General features: G+C 44.0%; 1 protein-coding gene across 1 annotated transcript in view; it reads left to right on the plus strand.

Annotated features, from left to right (window-relative positions):
• The window catches only part of STK10 (serine/threonine kinase 10), a 67,444-nt gene that overhangs the window by 21,804 nt on the left and 27,160 nt on the right, over positions 1 to 18,480 (plus strand). The window contains exons 2-3 of the mRNA XM_053376601.1: positions 5,826 to 5,990; positions 18,016 to 18,064. Of these exons, the coding sequence (XP_053232576.1) occupies positions 5,826 to 5,990; positions 18,016 to 18,064 (214 nt within the window). The remainder of the gene's footprint in view (positions 1 to 5,825; positions 5,991 to 18,015; positions 18,065 to 18,480) is intronic.

Consider the following 18,480-nt stretch of genomic DNA (forward strand, 5'->3'; position numbering starts at 1 on the left):
CAGCTTCTCTCACCATTCACCTCTACCACTTTTATGTGTGCCTCTTGCGTTTTATATTTATTGCAGCTATCTCCCTCCAGCAATGCTATCTTCAAATCTCCCCTCTTCCCTTCATTAAGAAATAAAGATACTGTGCTGCTGGCTCTGGATTGCAACCAACAAAAGTTTAGCACTGACCCCAAAAAATTGCTTGGGAGAATTTTGCAGGTTGGAATGCTGTGGGTGACTTGGATATGTGACCACTCTAAACTTAGTTATGTGAGTGGCTCAGATGCTTTTGTTTGTTTATGCTAGGTGTGGATCCAAGCTATGGGTGTCCCAAATGAGAAAATAAGTTCTAGAGAGATTCCCCCCAGCCCAACCAAAGATCACGTATGTGGCACATCCAGGAGATCAATTCTACCAGAGGGCAATCCAAGTGACCTCCCTATTCACCATCCTCCCTTTCCTCTTGTTTCATGATATCAGCCTTCGGCTGGGTGGTCATAAGAGCAGCATCACTGTTGTCCTACAAGGCAGCAGAGTGTTCTAAATACAGGCTTGTTCCCCCCAGTCATTGTTTCGCTTCCTCTGAAATGAAAACAACTAGGCTGGCTCTGGCTGCTGGCTCAAAAGGTTCCTCTGGCTCCAGGCTGGCTTCCGGTGAACTGTGATTTTGCAAGTTCCTCTAGTAGCAGGCGGTGCTTCATCATCTCCTCTGCCTCGTTTGTTTTGCAGCAGGGGGTGGGGGTTCCCCTCTTTTTGATAGTGCTTGGGGTTTATTTCTCACCCCCTTCCCCAGTCCATGTGGAATCCAGACCTTTATGCTCTTCTGCACAGATGCCAAAATGCTGCTTTTAATAATGCTTTTAACTGTAATGCATTTATGTGTGTTTTCATTAATATTGGCTTCTTCATGCACACCTCCCCTAATAGGTACATTTCTGTACACCTTTTTTTAGGTGCAGAACTGCACTGCAGAATTCAAAGAGGTGTGCATTTTGAAGGATAGCTGCCTTTTGGTTTGCGTATTGTTTCCAGAAGTGTTAATTAAGTAGATTCATATTCAAAACCCAAACCAAACCAAATTTCTCCCTCATCCGTAATCCGTGTGTATGTGTAGGCTTAGCTGCAGCAGTGCCTTTAGATGACCACCAACTTGGATGGCTTGAAAAGAGAGTTAGACAAATTTGTGGAGAAGGCAGCTATCAAAGGCTAATAGCTGCAATGGCTCTGCTCTGCCTCCACAGTCAGAGAGGCAGGAATGCTTCTGAATACCAGTTGCTGGAAACCGCAAGAGGAGAGTGTTCTCCTGCGCTCATGTCCAGCTTGCAGGCTTCCCACAAACACCTGGTTGGACACTGCGAGAGCAGGATGCTGGACTAGATGGGCCAAAGGCCTGATCGAGCAAAGCTCTTAGTATGTTCTTATAAGGAAACAGACACAAACTGTCTCTTTTTGTTCTGTCCAGTGCAGCTATCGCACAGCATAGGCTTCCTTTCCCGCACACCTCAAGTGTGAATCCAGAGCTGGAGGAATTTGCTACGCTGCGAACGCCTTCCAAGAAGCTTAATTGAAAAGGAAGCTTCTTCTAGTAGCTCTCCTCTAAAAACAAGCTGTGTAAACCACGGAAGGAAAGGCAGGGCTCTTGCAAGGAGCTTGCAGTTCCTCACAAGTGAAACCTCTGTTAATAACAGTCGGCTCTTGAATTCTAGCAGCGATCCTGAGAGGAATGGGTGGTGCCTGCATTTCTTTTCAGCAGTTTGTGGCGAAATGCCCCACCTCACAAGCAGGCCTAATGCCCCGCCTCATAACTGTTTGCACCCACTATCTGATCATCATCATCATTATTGTTATCCATGGCTCTTGCAGCGAACTCATTCTCCAAGTGTGTAGATCCTTATGGATCCAAGACAGCACCACCCACACAGCAGAGGGAAGTATCCACAGGCTCAGCTGGAAGGGGAATTCCATGTTTGGCAGATAAACACAAATCTTTGGGTGGGTGGAAAGGGAAATTAGGGGGCTTGTTTGCAGGGGATGGATGGGGTGGAAAACTGGGAGGCAGGGGAAATGAAATGGAGTGTTGTTGTGTGGCTGGCTAGCTGGAATCCTGTACAGGAGCATTCCACACGACAACATTTTGTTGCAGGTATGAAGAACCTGGGGGTGGGGAGGCTTTCTCCTACTGGCAGTTTCCCTTTTCGTAAGGGTCCTCCCCCCTCCAAGAAAAAAAATATGATTGACTGCTCAGACTGAGCCTGCTGACAAACCCTAGACCAGTCCAAGGCCCATACAGTGGTACCTCGGGTTACATATGCTTCAGGTTACAGACGTTTCAGGTTACAGACTCCACTAACCCAGAAATAGTACCTCGGGTTAGGAACTTTGCTTCAGGATGAGAACAGAAATCGTCCTCCGGCGGCACGGCAACAGCAGGGGGCCCCATTAGCTAAAGTGGTGCTTCAGGTTAAGAACAGTTTCAGGTTAAGAACGGACCTCCAGAACGAATTAAGTACTTAACCTGAGGTACCACTGTATTATCTTCTGGGCTACCTTCTGAGGACCAAGGCCCAGGGGTGGGCAGGACCAGAAGCAAAAGTGGGCAGAGCGACAAACATAATATGTTACCTTCATACAGAAAGGTAGTTTTTACACAGTCATCTATGCCTCCATCCAGATGAGCAAGAAGTGTCTGAGTTCAAGGACACAATTCCGCCAGGCAAAAATACTTGGTGTTTGAAGCAGGGCTGGTGTGGTGTATGGCCTGAGGAGAGGGAGCCTGACCGTGGGAGAATACCAAGGGCCACATTTGGCCCCTGGTCCTGAGGTTCTCTACCCCTGCCCTAGACTGTCAAGCAACTTGTGGGGTTTCTAAGTCGTATAGAGTAAAGTTCTTCTGTCCAGCCCAATTCTTGTGAGGATAAAGAAGAAAAGTTAGTTAATTTTATTGTACCAGAGGGCTCCAAATTTTACTGAACCTTGTGGAATCTCCTTGGAAAGGCAAGGGCTAGCTGAAGAACGATTAGGTCTTAGCACATGAGGATTCCAGAAAGAACTTCCAGAGAGAAAACTTTTTAATCAATTAAACCAAATGTTAACATATATGAAGAAAGTTTATTTGGAGGGTAAGGGGAAAGGAAGGCAAAATTGTTTTCACTTAGCTTGTTACTTTTTGAATGCTTGAGTAGAGTCTTGGGTTTCAGAGATTGTGCGGAGTTCCAGACAAGATTGCCTGAAAAAGCATCCATTTTTTGTAATGGGTCTCGCTGATCAGCATAATTCTGAAGGAGACAGGGAAATGCCTCGCATTTTTTGGGGGGGGGGGATTTGAGACCAGTGAAAGTTGAGCTCTTTCATCAGACGAAGTATCATGTGTAGCAGTGACAAAGGAAAATCTGTCTCTTGACGCAAGTGGTCTAAGTAGCCAGTCAAGAATTCACTTAGAGCTCAGTTCCACCTTCCTGTGCTTCTGAACTCCCATTGCAGAAGAACTAGCCAGCGGTGACGACTGTTAATAAGGGGTTAAATTGGGAAAGTGTATCGGAAATAAAACTCAGAATATTGGCCTCTTCAGAACTTCTCCACAGGGGTTCCAAGTCACAGATCCTATAGGTGGCTCTGTTTGGTCTATATCAAATTCTAGGGGTTGATCACACGGGTCTTAACATCTTCAAATATAGATGCTTCTGGATTGTGTGGGTTTTTTGGATGACTGAGTGTCAGTCACTGGCAGGGATGTAAAAGTCTGAGGTCCTCTGATTTTTAATAAAGCCCAATAAGAAAGGACCCCAGAAAAGAATTCCAGCAACAGACTGCAGTTTTCCCTGCAGTGGCTGAGCAGTGACCCTTCTGTTTCAAGTTCTAAATGGAAAAGCGGGCATACTTACAAGTACTTCTCATCCTGCTTTTTTCCTGGTGTTCATGACACTCCTGTAAAGAACCATATAAGAATGATGGAAGAAGAGGGAGAGGGGACTAGGCCATATCTCTTTCTCCTGGAATGAAACAGGACTATGCAAATAATGTGCATGCAACACCCAGCAAAGGCACTCTCTCAGCACTCTCTCCAAAATGTCGTCATCCAGACCATGCTGGCTTTTACCTCAGAATCGCAGCTGTGTTACCACCGTCAATAGCATGTGCCTGACTCAAGCACACCTTGAGTGTTTATGTTGGGAACTAATCCCTTTGTAAACTCTCCGCAGGCTTTCTAAACAGAGACCTAAAAAGAGAAAGCAATAATGTAGATAAAAACTGGCCTCGGTGTTCCTCTAGTAGAAACATAACACACACACATGCCATCTGATGAGTGCCTTGTGCAAGATTCCGCCTGGAAGGTCCTGTCTATGCAGAGACAAAGTTTTATATGCCCCTCCATCTGGAGAATTTATTGTGTACCGAGTACTAGATAGTGATCTGGAGTGTATGGTACTGCCCTGTATTTACACAGATTGGTTACCTAATAAGGCTACTACTAATTTTAGCTGTTGATCTGGGGTGGTGAGAGAGAGAGAGAATATGCCTTTATTTTCCTTAGGAAATCTTGTGCTAAATATCCCAGGTCTGGCAAACCCTGCTTATAGTCATTCTCTTGCCTGTGGTCTACTCTGCATTGTGTAAAGAAGAGTTGGCAGGTGGGCAAAGACCGCTGACCCAACATACGATGAGCTGGGAGTTCAGAGAATTCCACCAGCAGATTTCTGAAACTCCACCACCTGGGGCTGCAATATATGCATTTCCATTCCTCAGTGGATGAAGAGCTGCTAAGGCTTTAAAGGACTTGGTGGATCTTGACTGGCTTATGGCTCCAGACGACTGTATTCAGGCCAGAACTGAAGTCTAGAGGGACACCCTTGACCCACAGAGTTTAATCTGCTTAGATTGCTGTCAAACCAGGGTGCTAGTAGTTCAGGGTGCTAGTAGTTCAGACCTACCTGTTGGGGGCCTGGGTTTGAGCCCACCTGCCCCCATTTCTAGTTGCCTTTCCTTCAGCATTTTGTCTGAGATTGTGCGTATTTGAGTGGGGATGGTTTAGAAATTTATTGTTTTAATACTTCACCTTATGTTGGGTAGCATCCATATTCATTATTTCATTTTAACATGTTGATTAGACTATTAGTACATCATTTTAATTGGCACATAACTCTTAACACCCAATAGCACAAATTATACTACCAGCTGTAAAGAAATAGCACCCTGTACAGGGTTCACAGTTGTGCAACTGCTGTGCCAGTAGCCTGGTTCTCATGTAACACTAAACCATGGTTTAGTGCTGTGTGCATGAGTTGGAGTTAACATGAGCAAAGATTCATGTTTGTATGTGTTCCCGTCTTCTCTTTCCACATGGCCAGGAGGAAGACTTCTGCGGAGCTGTGTTTTGCTTTGCTTTAATCTTGGCTTTTCTTGTTGTGTGAAACAAACACTGCCAGATTTCTCCTCAACCAAACATCATAGAATCATAGGTTCATAGAATTGCAGAGTTGGAAGGGACCACAAGGGTCATCTAGTCCAACCCCTTGCAATGCTGGAATCTTTTGCCCAATGTGGGACTTGAACCCACAACCCTGCAACTAAAAGTCTCCTGCTCTACTGACTGAGGTATCCATCAGTATATCTGGTCAAAACCGTGATCTCTGCCTCATGCTACACAAGAACCTGAGATTAAGAGAGAGCAAGTGTCCTTCTCCTGGCTCACGGGAGGAGAGATCCGTGTGTATAAGCCCATTGCTTTGCTCATGCACTTGGTTGAAAACCATGGTTTGGTGTCAGGTGTGAACATGGTCACTAACTTTTTGCTGTTGGCAATACTTTCTTACACTGTTTCCTTTACTTTTATGATACAGGCCAAAAACAGAGAGACAGGTGCCTTAGCTGCTGCCAAAGTCATTGAGACCAAGAGTGAAGATGAGCTGGAGGACTACACGGTGGAGATTGAAATCCTTGCGACTTGTGACCACCCTTACATTGTAAAGCTGCTAGGAGCCTTTTATCATGACAGCAAACTATGGGTAAGATTAATACACTGCTCTCTTCTCTTTCAGCCTCCGAACGATGCTAGGAACTTGTGAGCTTGAGAATAAGACATTGGCTGCAAATGAACATAGATTGGCTCCAGGTAGCTTTGTGTAGAAGCCCTGTTGCAAAAGCTACTTACTGGATACCTTAGAACTGCTTGCTGTTTTAGATCTGCTTTATAAAGGCAGTAACAGTTGTGTGTGGAATGGAATCCTTTAAATTGTGACCTCTCTGTCTACCACAATTCTTTAACCTGTGATAGGTAACTGGGTTTTGTTAAATGACCAGCTTTACCCCCATCTTTATTCAATTCAATTCAATTCAAAATCCTTTATTAGGCATATCACACCTCACATTAACAAACAAACATCATATACAGACTGTATAAAATACGGGCTCAGCGAACACAATTTATCCCAGTCCTATTCTTAACTCCAAGAAATAAATCGATGAAAATAAATAATATAATACAACACCCCCATCTTTATTCCAGAGGCCACTTATTTAGCTGGACTAATGCGTATCTTACTTTCTTTCTTGTTAAATAAATAAATGCAGCATACTTTTTTTTTTGCTCTGCTGCACTGCATTAAAGGCAAATCTCCATACTAAAATGAAGCTTTGTCTTGGTAATGAATAAAGTAAGTGTTTGTCATACCAGATTTTGGTATTCCTTGTGGTGAATGTTCTTTTGAAAGCCTTCAGTAAAGCATAATGTAAGAACAGGTCTTGGGCTTAACATGATGTCAGGGACGAGCAGGGGGTTGGGAGAGGCAGGTGACGGGGAGGATGATCCGGGAGAGGGGCCAGTGATTTGTGAGGCTCTGTGCTGCCCGTGAGGGGGCTGCCAGGGATGGAGGTAGAGGGGAGTCAGGGGGAAGTGACTGGACAGTCAGAGACAGGGAGGCGGCGGGAAAAGAGCCGGCGGGTGGGTCTCAGAAGCTGAAGAGCCTTTGGAAACCCCTCCACGTTCAAGAAGGGACTTGAAGCGATGGGAGCAGCTGGATCTGCCTGTCAGGAGAAGCCATCAGGTGCTTGTGTGCCCTGCATCAAACCAGGGGGTTTAAGAAAGTAGGAATTGATGTGGCTACACTGTTGCTCCAACTATCTGTGATGGAGCACAGGTCTGCAGAAGGCACAAATCCTTAATCCCTCAAACTAAGGGCCAGAAGCCCAGATAAAAAGGAAAGGGTTTGCCTGGTGCATAAAACTAGACAAAGAGGGTATCAGGTGAGCCTTCCTGAGGAGAACATTCCCAAAGTAAGGAGCCACCACTAAAAAGGCTTGTTCTCATGTTACCACCCTCCAGATGACCTGTGGAGGGGGCAAGTGGAGAAAGGCCTTAGATCGCGATTGCAGGGTCCAGGTGAGTTCATGTGAGGAAAAGCTTTCAAAATTCAGTGGGAAGGAGTTTGTCTTAAGGTATATGACCATTTTCTAGAGCCAGTATGAAAGGACAATATGTTATGCATTTCCTCTTGCAAAGACAGCAGAAAGTATTCAGAGCTTTTCTTTAGAGGGTGTGTGTATTAAAAGCATAATGATGATTGTTTAAAATATTGGCTCTAAGACCTGGAGAGAACCTTTTCCAAAACATTCCTGGCTTTACAATATGGAAATCAAAAGAGATGCATAAAGAAAATGGACCTTGTCCAATCAGAATATATGTAAATGGAAGAAATTACCCAAGTTCACCTAATTATTAGTGAAAAGATGGTTGGTGGGTATGGGCAGGAGGTTGCACATTGGGGCTTTTTGGAAGGAAGTATTTAAGCAACGCGATTGGAGTGGGCTACAGGGACAAGGAGGGGAATGACTCACATGGTAGCCTCTCTCCCCAGCTGCCTAGAACGTTGATTCTAATCACATTTTCTTGGAAGGAGACACACTTGCTTAAAGATATGCAATCGCTGTATTCAGCCTTTTCTAGAAAGCCGTAAAAGATCTAGGTCTTTTTTTGAAGTGATTGGCATGCTGAACTGGTAAGTTGCATAGAAAATGGCTCAAAGGGGATGTTGTGGGTGGAACAGGTAGCATCTTGCCTGCTCCTGCTTTAGTCATTGTGGTCGCTCCTGATACAGGAACAGCTATGAACAATGGCTTCCACGTTTCAAATAAGATGTTGGCAGTTGGGGGGCTTTGCTCAGTTTTGCAATAGAAAATGCATCTGACTCCCACTTGCAAGCTGTTGTAGTTTTTGGCTCTTATATTTATTCTTCAGACCTTTTTCTCTTCCATGATGGCTTTTTTCATGCACAACCCTAAAATGCTTTTCAGCCTCTCTTCCATTTGTCTGTGCGTGTGGGTGCTGTTTATAATGAGGTGCAAATCAGGAAAGAACCATTTTAGTGCATATTCTAGACCACACAGATTTTATGGTCATGTTTACAGGCCGAAGAGAGTTTCCTTCACTCTTTCCTGCAGATTTGTAATGGTGAGAGTAAAATGTGTATTTGTCAAGTGAGGTGTGCTTTCTTTTCAAGATCATTAAAAAAAAGCTAATATCCAATTCTCTTTAAAATATGTACATGATTTAGTTTGATTCTCTTAACCAAATCATACCCAGGTTTCTGTCACTCACAACGGTAGATTCAATTTCCTTCTGGTGTCTGAATTCCTGTCGTCTTGTTCCCCCTCCACACACTGAGCTGGTTTGCAAGACACAGTAATACAAAATACGCCTTCGCAAAGCCACCTGAACGTTCCGGTTTACAGGTAACAGCTCATATCCACTTTCACTCCTCTCTGTTCCTTTTGACGGCTGTGCTGAGCTGAGCCAAGAACAAACCATGGTTACAGCTTGTGGTAAGTTAAGAGAATGCTTCACTGTGAGTTGGGCTGACATGATAAGCCAAACCTAAGCCAAAGCTTAGCTCAGAATGGTGCAGCAGTAAAAATTACGAGAGAGGAGCAAAGTGGCTATGAGCATGATCTTGCGAAGCCAAGGATTGGCTTATGTGTCATGCCGATGGGGCTCATTCGATCAACATGTGGAAGGTTGCAGGATTGCGGCAGGTGACTCCGCTGCCCACCTGTGTGTGGCTAAGAGCCACGCTCCCAATCTGTGTGTGTTCAGTGGAACATAAGGGCAAGTCCTACTCAGGTGTGTAGTTGGGAATTGTGGTCATGGCATAGCTCCTCATTGAATGGATTGGCTTCATGCAAGGTCAGCACACACAGGTTGGCAGCAGAGCCAGCAGCTGTGATCACACTCCCCTCCTTGTCCTAATGTGTGAAGCAGGACCATGCCATTATCTCCTGCAGAAGTTTGTTTGCCTGGAGCTAAGCTCTCATCTATAAAGACATGTCTGCATAAGGCTATTTTCACTTGTCCTTGCAAGCTGTGCTGCACCTCTGCTGTGACAAACACACACACTGGCAAATTGTCTCTTTTCCTCCAAATGGCAGATTTGGGGTGATGTGTTTGTGGCTTGTAGCACCATTGTGGTTAGCAGGAGCTCTCAGGGTAGAACAACACCCTGCACCCTGTGCAGTGCTTTCTGATTCAACTCCTCCAAGACTTCAGGTTGTGGCCTGCAGAAATAATGTTGGAAAGGCAAGGAACTCCAGTGTGGGCATGTCCTGAGGAAGAAGGCACTTAGCAGTTCTTTGGAAGCTGTCACGTCTTCAATAAAAACATGTTTTTAAGGTCAAAATGAAGCATCAGGCCTGCAGTTCAAGCATCAGCATGTAGATGCTCATGAATCAGCAAAGCTCCTATCTTGTTGTTTTATTAATACAGAACAGTGCTTTAAAGGAAGTTGATTAAATTAGAGAGTTGGGTTTTGGTACAGGCTTGCTTGTATCCTTTTGAAAATTATGACTTAGCTCTCTTTGTTGATTAAAATGCAAGCATATCTGGATTTTAACCAGGCATCCGTTTTGAAGAGAGATCGCTCAGACAAGGCCATCCCTTATCAGATGTAGGTTTTCATGGCAAAGTATGCATTTTTCTTTTATTCATTTGCAAGTTGTATTGCTTTGTATTATTACGCGTTTATATAAACAGCACACCATCTCACCCACCCTACCCTATAACTTTTTCCGAAAGCTAAAAAGAAATTAAACAGGAAGAAATAGTTAAATGTGAACACGGAGGGCGGGAGAGAGAATTGGTGCAGTGCCACAGCATGGAAATGGGTTGTCCAGTCACTAGTATCATTTGTGAGATGGCCAAGGACATCCACTGCATTCTGAATGACGCTGTTGCTGACGCTGCTGCCTCTCAGGGGCTGCCAACCACATTGTCACTACTGTGGTGTGTTTGCCATGCCTGGTCCTTAAGGTGCTTGGAGCAGCCAACAACACCATCCAGATTGCAGCTGTTGGGGCTGGCTAGGCAGGTATAAGGAAGATGAATGGGAATGACATAGTTTCTCTTCCTCCAATCCCAGAGGACCAAGCTACTGCTGCTGCTGGTGCTTTTGGTTTATGCATGGAGCAGGAAGCAGGAGACAGCCACAAGAAACCCATGGCCACTTTGTAAGTGGTGCAGCTTCTTACCTAGGGAAGAAAAATATATAGATGACCAGAACATGCATTTTCCTCCTCTGTATGTGGGCTAATTGAAGGAGTCATGTGTTGCTACAACACTTCCTTCTGGTCAGAGGGGCAATAATACTATTTCCCCAGTACTAAATTTCCCACATATTTCTCCTTGTAGGCTATTTTGTTCTGGAAAAAATAAAGCATTATGCCTGAGCTCCCTAGTGAATAGCACCCTTGTATTGTAAGAGAATAATGGCAAAATGGAAGCAATCTGTTTTACAGAGAGCTGGTTATTTAAATTCCACCTACTGAATACTTGTGTGCCAGACAAGCTGTTGACATTTGAATTCTCTCTCCCCCCCCCCTCCAAATGAGGTTTGTTTTGTGGTATTCGGTGAAATCACCAGAAATCTGCTATGGCTTTGGGAGATCATGTGAGTGCCTAGAAAGTCTGAGGGAAGCTTTTAGTCTGGAGAGAGAGAGAGAGAGAGAGAGAGAGAGAGAGAGAGAGCGAGCACTCCTGTTCAGAGAGATTGTAGTGCTGTGAAGCTGATCTGTAGTCATAAAGAACAGGTCTCCTAAATGCTTATATCAGCAAACAAGTTTGACCTGGGACCTTTTATAAGGATCAGGGAGTGCTATCTATTGTGCTATCTACTGGTGCATGTGACATGCTGGCTTCTTGGTGCATGAATACTGCATTTGCCTAGTATGAGTACGGTTTCCTCCTTCCGGCCGGAGCAGAATCTTTGCACCACCACTTGTTCAAGAGGTGCTGCTGTTTAGCCAAGTTCTTTGACCAAGCCCTTCCTGTGTTGGCCATTTTATGACCTATTAATCCTGAACTCCCTCTGTTGCTTGTGATTAGGTGAGGTTTATATTGCAGAAGCTAGTCAACGAGGTTATTTACAACAGAATATAAGACCTTATTCACAGTTAAGATTTCTAGGGACTTGCACTGATCAGTTATATTTGCTGTGCAATATTTTAAAAATTACAGAGCTCAGAAAAGGAGTTGCCTCTATAACAAGTGACTCTCCCATCTTTGCTTTATCACGGATCTAGTAAGGTCCACTTTAGGGCCAGTCCTCTCAGAACTGATTTCTACTGTTCAAATACTGTACAGGCAATTCTGCTTATTTACACTTGCCACAAAAAGGGGTAGGATAACAAATAAGTCAGTTTTACAGACGATTCTTGCACTAGGGCATTTAATTCATTTCTTATACGGAGATGAATTGCATATAGTATTTTCAGAAGGCTGGAATAGTTTTCACAGAGAATTTAGTTGTAAATTCTGAAAGTTTCAGAGAAGTAGAGGGAACACACCCAATAATGTGTGTGTGTATCTATCGCACACCCTACTGTTCAGTGTTTTCCCCCCTGCAGGATTAATAGTTGAGTGAATTGCCAGTTTGTAAGAGGAGGGACCAAAGGTCATGAATTCTTCACATAGGAAGGGTGGTGCCAAGCTTGCAACACTAATCTTTGCTTTCTCAGCAGTTAAATTGCCATGCCAAAGAGTTTAAATCCCCTTTGGTGAAAGGAGTGGAGATTGTGTTAAAAGGTTTGAATGGGTGGAATTTATCTCCCCTGTTAGAAGTTGCAAGGCTGTCTCAAAAAGATGCTAATTTAAGCATCCATTTAAAAGGCATTATTTGGATTGCTGGGCCATGAGAGTCTTTCCTTTAAGGTCGTGTATTTTAACTTCTAATATAATAATGGCCAGTTTAAAAGCCCCACCCCACAATAAAGGAAAACGTATTCAGAATTCCATGGTGGGATGGATTACGATGTACAGGTATTTAGGGGTGACCTTCCACTAACTGCTACCATGACTGAACCAGAAATCAACCATGGTTGATACCAGAAAGAAATGAGATTCTGACTAAACATTAGGAAGAATTTTCTGACAGTAAGAGCCATTCAGGAGTGGAAGTGGTGGCCTCTCCTATCTATCAGCGATTCTTTAGCTGTGATTCCTGCATTGCAGGGAGTTACACTGTTGGGTTCTCTTCCAACTCTACAGTTCTAGGCTGGAGTTAGAATAGAGAGCATGACAATTGTTCCAAGTGTGGCTGGTTAGAGCCTGTTGACTCTCCTTTCCTTATTGCAGCCAGAGCGTAGCCAGGAGGGGGCAGGGGCAGCTGCCTCACCCCCCCAAAAAAAAATCTAGTAAAAAACAACAACTAACTGACCAATTGCATCACAGATAACTCAGTTCTGCTCCCCCTAACATAAAGCCTGTCCCCCAATAAATCCTGACAACGCCCATGTCTGCACTCCAGCACAAAATGCAGCTGGGTGCCATTTTGGAAGAAGCACAGAAACCATCCAGACCTTGTTTCTTTCCCTAGTTAAATTTGATCATGTAGGTTTTGCTGATAGGCACAACCTTAAAAAAAAAGTACTGCTTAATGATGTGTTCTGCAGAGTGGAATGTACAGAACATCCTGTTTAGTGCTAGAAGGCAAACTTTGACATTAGAACTACTGTATTAGAACTTCATACATCTGGAACTATTAGAGCTTGTACTGCAACTTAAACTGGATTTCTGAGCTGTAGGGAGACTGTGTACAAACAGTCCCCGCCCATATTTATTCTTATCTTAATTGCAAATTGTTTTTTTAAAAAACATATCTAAGGTTCTCTGGCTTCCTCCCCTGCATCCTGTATACACTGACTTTTCTAACCTTTATGCCTTACTAAATTGACTGCCACACTCCTTTCTCCCCATCCCGTCCCAAACCCAAATAAGGCTATGTAAATATCGTAACATGGCTAATATTGATCCAAGCTAAGCTGGGGTTAGTCCTCTCCAATCGTCTACAAACTGGTCTCAGACTGGCTCCATGTCAAATTCTATATCCACTCAATAGTGAAGGAAGGCAGCTGAATTTAAACGAATTTAAAGCTGAGATAGCAAATCTCAACACAGAGAATAACAATGGTTGTGCCTGGCAAATAGAAATCTGTAACTGAAATATGAAAACTACAGTCACAAATATACCTTCATGCATGCAGCACAAGACTAAAAAAGAGAGAATGCAGCCACCATAATCAGATTAGCAAGATTCAAAGTTATTTGAGTTGACTCATTCCAAACTGATGTGACTGTTTTCACTCTAGTTTCTCATCTCAGCAATTCTAGGGCTGCAGAAAGAAACGGAAAGGAGGTGAAATGTCTCAGTGGGGGGAGCTAGGGTTAGTAGGGTGATTACTGCAGAGCAAGCCCACTGGCTTGTTTGAAATATTTCAGTGGCATTAATATATTACATATCTGAGGGCAAGATTTCCAGTGTACATTGGTCTTAGTTGCATAGGTAGGGAAGAGAGAGAGAGAGAGACTTTTTGAAAGCCCCAAGTTGGAAATAGGTTTAAGTTGGCACACACTTAAACCTGGACTCCACAATAATATCCAGTTTCCTTGACCCTCCCTGGGGTGAAAGAAACTTGCTTCTCTCCATGAAGATCCCTCTTGGATTACAAGGTGAACAGAGCTGGCACTCAGCTCCTTGTCTCTCCCAAAGATCGGAGCAGCCTCTCTAGCACTTGGGTAGGCAAACTAAGGCCCAGGGGCCGGATCCGACCCAATCACCTTCTAAATCCAGCCCCCGGATGGTCCGGGAATCAGCGTGTTTTTACCTGAGTAGAATGTGTCCTTTTATTTAAAATGCATCTCTGGGTTATTTGTGGGGCCTGTCTGGTGTTTTTATATGAGTATAATGTGTGTTTTTATTTAAAATGCATCTCTAGGTTATTTGTGGGGCCTGCCTGGTGTTTTTATATGAGTAGAATGCGAGCTTTTATTTAAAATGCATCTCTGGGTTATTTGTGGGGCACAGGAATTCATTCATTTTTTATTTTATTTTTTCAAAATATAGTCTGGCCCCCCACAAGGTCTGAGGGACAGTGGACCAGCCCTCTACTGAAAAAGTTTGCTGACCCCTGCTATGAACCAAGTGCCTTAGGCTTATTGGTTGTTTTCACCAACCTTTCACCAAGACATAACCTGTCAAATTTTGTAATATAGCTCAAGTCTGTCTTATCCTGAACTAGTTCGGACCACAGCTGAGTGTTGCAGCACTTACTCTGCATGCAGAAGGTCCTGTGTTCAGTGGGGCTGGCATTGCACCCTGCCTGAAACCTGGAGGGCTGCTGTCAACCAGGGTCAACAGTGCTGGACTAGATGGGCCTAGTGGTCTGACTAAGGCAACTTCCTAGGATTACAGGGCCTGCTGCCACAATGCAAGGAGCACACTGCTCAGTTGGTACCAGTCAGCAAAATGAGTCTGAGTGTCGCTCATTCCACACAGGCCTCTCCTGGAGCAGGACCTGAGCCTGAAGCGGAAGTGGACAAGGCTTAGCTATGCCTTTTGGCTTTCTCCTCTTGGAGGAATGTTGGAATGCCTGTCATGCAGTTGCTAAAGGCACCGGGGCCTCTGTCACCAAAGGAAGCGGCACACCTAGTTGGCAAACATTTGACTTGCTTTCGATTTGTATTATTTGGAGCCGTGTGAGACAAAGGGCGGGATTTGCAGACAAAAGTGGCAGACAGCATTCAAGAAGTTTTGAAATCTAGGAGAGCAATTACTAATAAGATTGAGCTAAGGGCAGTTTGATTCTTTTTAAGAGGGTGGAGATTACATGGGAGAAGGGGGGGGGGTGACCAGAGAACAGGTAATAGCATTGCTTGCTTTTTAAACAAGGAAGCAGAAATGCAAAGAATGTGCTTTTGGCATTACTCTTTTCTTCTTTGTCTCTCTCAAGAACCAAAGGTGGCCCGTTGAGGTCATGTTGTCTTCCCAAGCACTCGTTCATCCCTTGTTCTGAGCAAATGGTTTGCACCCACCCCATATGAACAAACTGTTCACCCAAGAATGCTCCTGGATTTCTGTATCTGTTGAAGTGAACTCTAACCCATTCAGCTTCATGCAGTAATAAATCTGTTAGACTTTGAGATGCTCCTAGACTCTGCCATAAGCTATCAAAGAGTCAGTGGCTACTCCAGAATTTTCTGTGCACTTTGTTTTCAAAGCATTCCTTTCCCCCCTTTTTTTACAGATGTAAACTTATGATCTATGTCAGAAATGACATTAAATAATGCTCATAGGACTTTCCCCATTAAGTTTTCAAGTACCCACCTGTAATAAACACCTTCCGCCATGCTAAATAACTGTGTTTTTATGGGGGGGGGGTGTTTCCAAGTACACAAGCAGCAAACTGTAAAATTACTTTTCACGGGTTTAGATGCTGATTACTGAGAGTGGTTTCAGTCTCAGTGTACAGTCAGCCTTTCAGCACTAACAAGGTGATATATGTCCTGATGGTGTTGTGACAAGAACCTGGCTCAAGCTGCATTATAGATTGTGCCAGAACATGCTGTATAGATAGATTAACAGCAATGATCAGTGAATGGGAATTTATTGGTGCATGAGTCAGGAGATACTTGACACAGTTGAAATGTTTACTGCAACAAAGCAAAGCTCTATGGCACATGACAGTGAACAAAGGTCACTCCACTGGGGTTCTCCTGTTGCAGAAAAATTAGCCACACCTGAGTGATAATAGAATAACAATGATGATAATAAAATTTGCAGAGACTGCTCACTGTAAATATTTGTTGATGTGAGTACTGCTAAAAGCGTGCATATGCAGAGTATATGCACTTCTCATTCTGGAGTAGGAGAAACCAATGGGGGGGAAATCCTCCAAATCAGGTGAATAGTCACCTGGTGGATAAGGGATGGATGTGTTTCTGTGTGTATATATGGTTTGAATTTTCTTTTAGTTCATTTATATTCAAGGCAACATGCATGAGGATCTGAGGTGGTTTCCCATCCCAGCACGGACCAGAGAGACTGGCTTAGTTTTAGCAAGGTGGCTGCATCATTGCCCTCAGCCCATGCCCTAGCTGACAATTAGGCCAATTTGATTAGTTTGGGCCCTGAAACTCGATTCTTGTGTCACCAAAATGATACCCCGACTTCAGTACTGCCTCAGTTCCCAAACGGATAGCCCTTCCCCAAAAAGACAGTGGTACTTCCAGGCCACTCAAAAGCTGAAATTTGGCACATATGAAGTCTAAGTCATTCCAAGTACAAGATACCTCTCGAAACAGGGCAATATCTCAAAGGAGGAGGCATGAAGTGTACTCCTGAATATATTCCTTATAATCCAGCACAGAGCAAGCCAGTCTGCACATAGAACAGAGTGTTGAAGTTTTTGGAGTTGGCTCCTTCCCTGGAATGAGATTTGGGGTAGGGGGCACTTTTAGCTGCAGCCAAAAACATAGCTCACAACTTGCAAAATATGAAGGGGTATGTGTATATGATGTATGAATACCTGGACTACAGTGGACAAATTTGACTTGCTCCCTTAGTTCAGACTCCAGTGTAGCTAATCCTTTTACTTCATAGACGTGTTCAAGAGAAATTATTAAAATTCAAGCCTGATTGGTTGTGATGTCAAGGGGTGACTTTTAGGGACTTCAAGGGAATGTTGTGATGGGCAGAACATATTATTTTTTAGCACAATTACAAAACAACAGGCAAACCCCTGAGAACCAGCTGCAGGCTTCATCTTCAAATTAAAGCAGAAAAAGGAGCATTGTGATTTTTAGGATGCTTCTGAGCTGTTTCCACGTCAGCTCTCAACTATGACAACTATTTCATCCTGTTGGCAAGTTCAAGTATCTGCAGCAGCCCTCTCTGTTCAAGCTGCAATTGAAACCAGTAAACAAATGCGTAAGTGGAGTCATGAGCATTGAAGCTGCTTCAGATGGGCCTGCAGGTACAGGGAGCATGGGGGGGCTGGTTCTCATTTTGTGTGAGAGGGCAATGATCTGAAAGGAAGTTTCCTGTGAGCTGAAGTCAAGGCTTTGTTTTCTCCCATTTACTCTGTGGGAGGTCTTGAGGGACATGATCGGATGGCCGTTCTTCTTCAGGGTTAGGCAGACGTCAGAGTAACATAATAGCTAAGGGAATCAGCTGCAAACCAGGAAGTCTCTTGTTCCCATCCTCACCTCTGCGGTGAAAACTTTCTTGGTAGCCCTTAGGCAGGCTGTGTCTCTTCTCAGCCTCACTGCATCTGCCGTGTGAGGATAATAATACTGAACAACCCTTCAGGATTATTTCAACAACTACAGTATTTGAATAAAGAGGTTTATGAATGTGAGGCAGTAGCAATATTTTTGTTTGGAAGAGCTGTAAGTTAGACAGCCCTGATTTTGTGTGAGATCTCATATGTTGTTTATTATAATGTTCTTAAGCAGTAAGCGCCCGAGTTTGACTTAAAACACCTTACAATAACATTTTAGAAGTAGGGACTTGTGCCCAACTGCAAGTTTCTCTGGTGTGCCAAAAATAACAATAGCAATAAAAAAAATAGTTGGAGTGTGACTTAGTTTTAGGGAAGAAGAAGCTGGTTTGTTCCAACAAGAGGGTTTTGTTGTTGTTGTTCTCTCTGATAGCAAACGAACTGTTCTCTGAAATTTCCAGCTGCCCACTTAAAACTTTCTTTTTTTGACAGATCATGATCGAGTTTTGCCCTGGTGGAGCAGTGGATGCTACTATGCTGGGTAAGTGACACGAAGCATCTTAACAGTGAAGCCCCTTTTAAGGTCTTTCAGCACATTGAATGTGTTCTGGTCGTTCCTCCCACTCCCATCCCTGCAGGAAAGCAGAGCATTAGGTTTCTGTCCAAAACATGCATGTGAACAGGCTGAAACTGATCATGTGCACGCATGAGGGATTAGGGAGGGGGAAGACATCTGCCATCGAGGAGGGTATTATTTTCCACGGCTTGACTCAGACCCAACACAAGAAGCAAGCGTGTGGCTGCTGTGCTTGCCCAGACTTACTGGGAATGATTACTCCATGTTATAGTATTTGGGGGTGAATGTGAGGAGAAGGGGTCACAGCAGCTACTGCTTTTAAAAGAGCAAGCCCACACAAAGGCTGTCTTGTAGCGATGGGACATAGCTTAGATTTGCTC

The sequence above is a fragment of the Podarcis raffonei genome, chromosome 2 (genome assembly GCF_027172205.1).
Source record: "Podarcis raffonei isolate rPodRaf1 chromosome 2, rPodRaf1.pri, whole genome shotgun sequence".
NCBI classification, from domain to species: domain Eukaryota; kingdom Metazoa; phylum Chordata; class Lepidosauria; order Squamata; family Lacertidae; genus Podarcis; species Podarcis raffonei.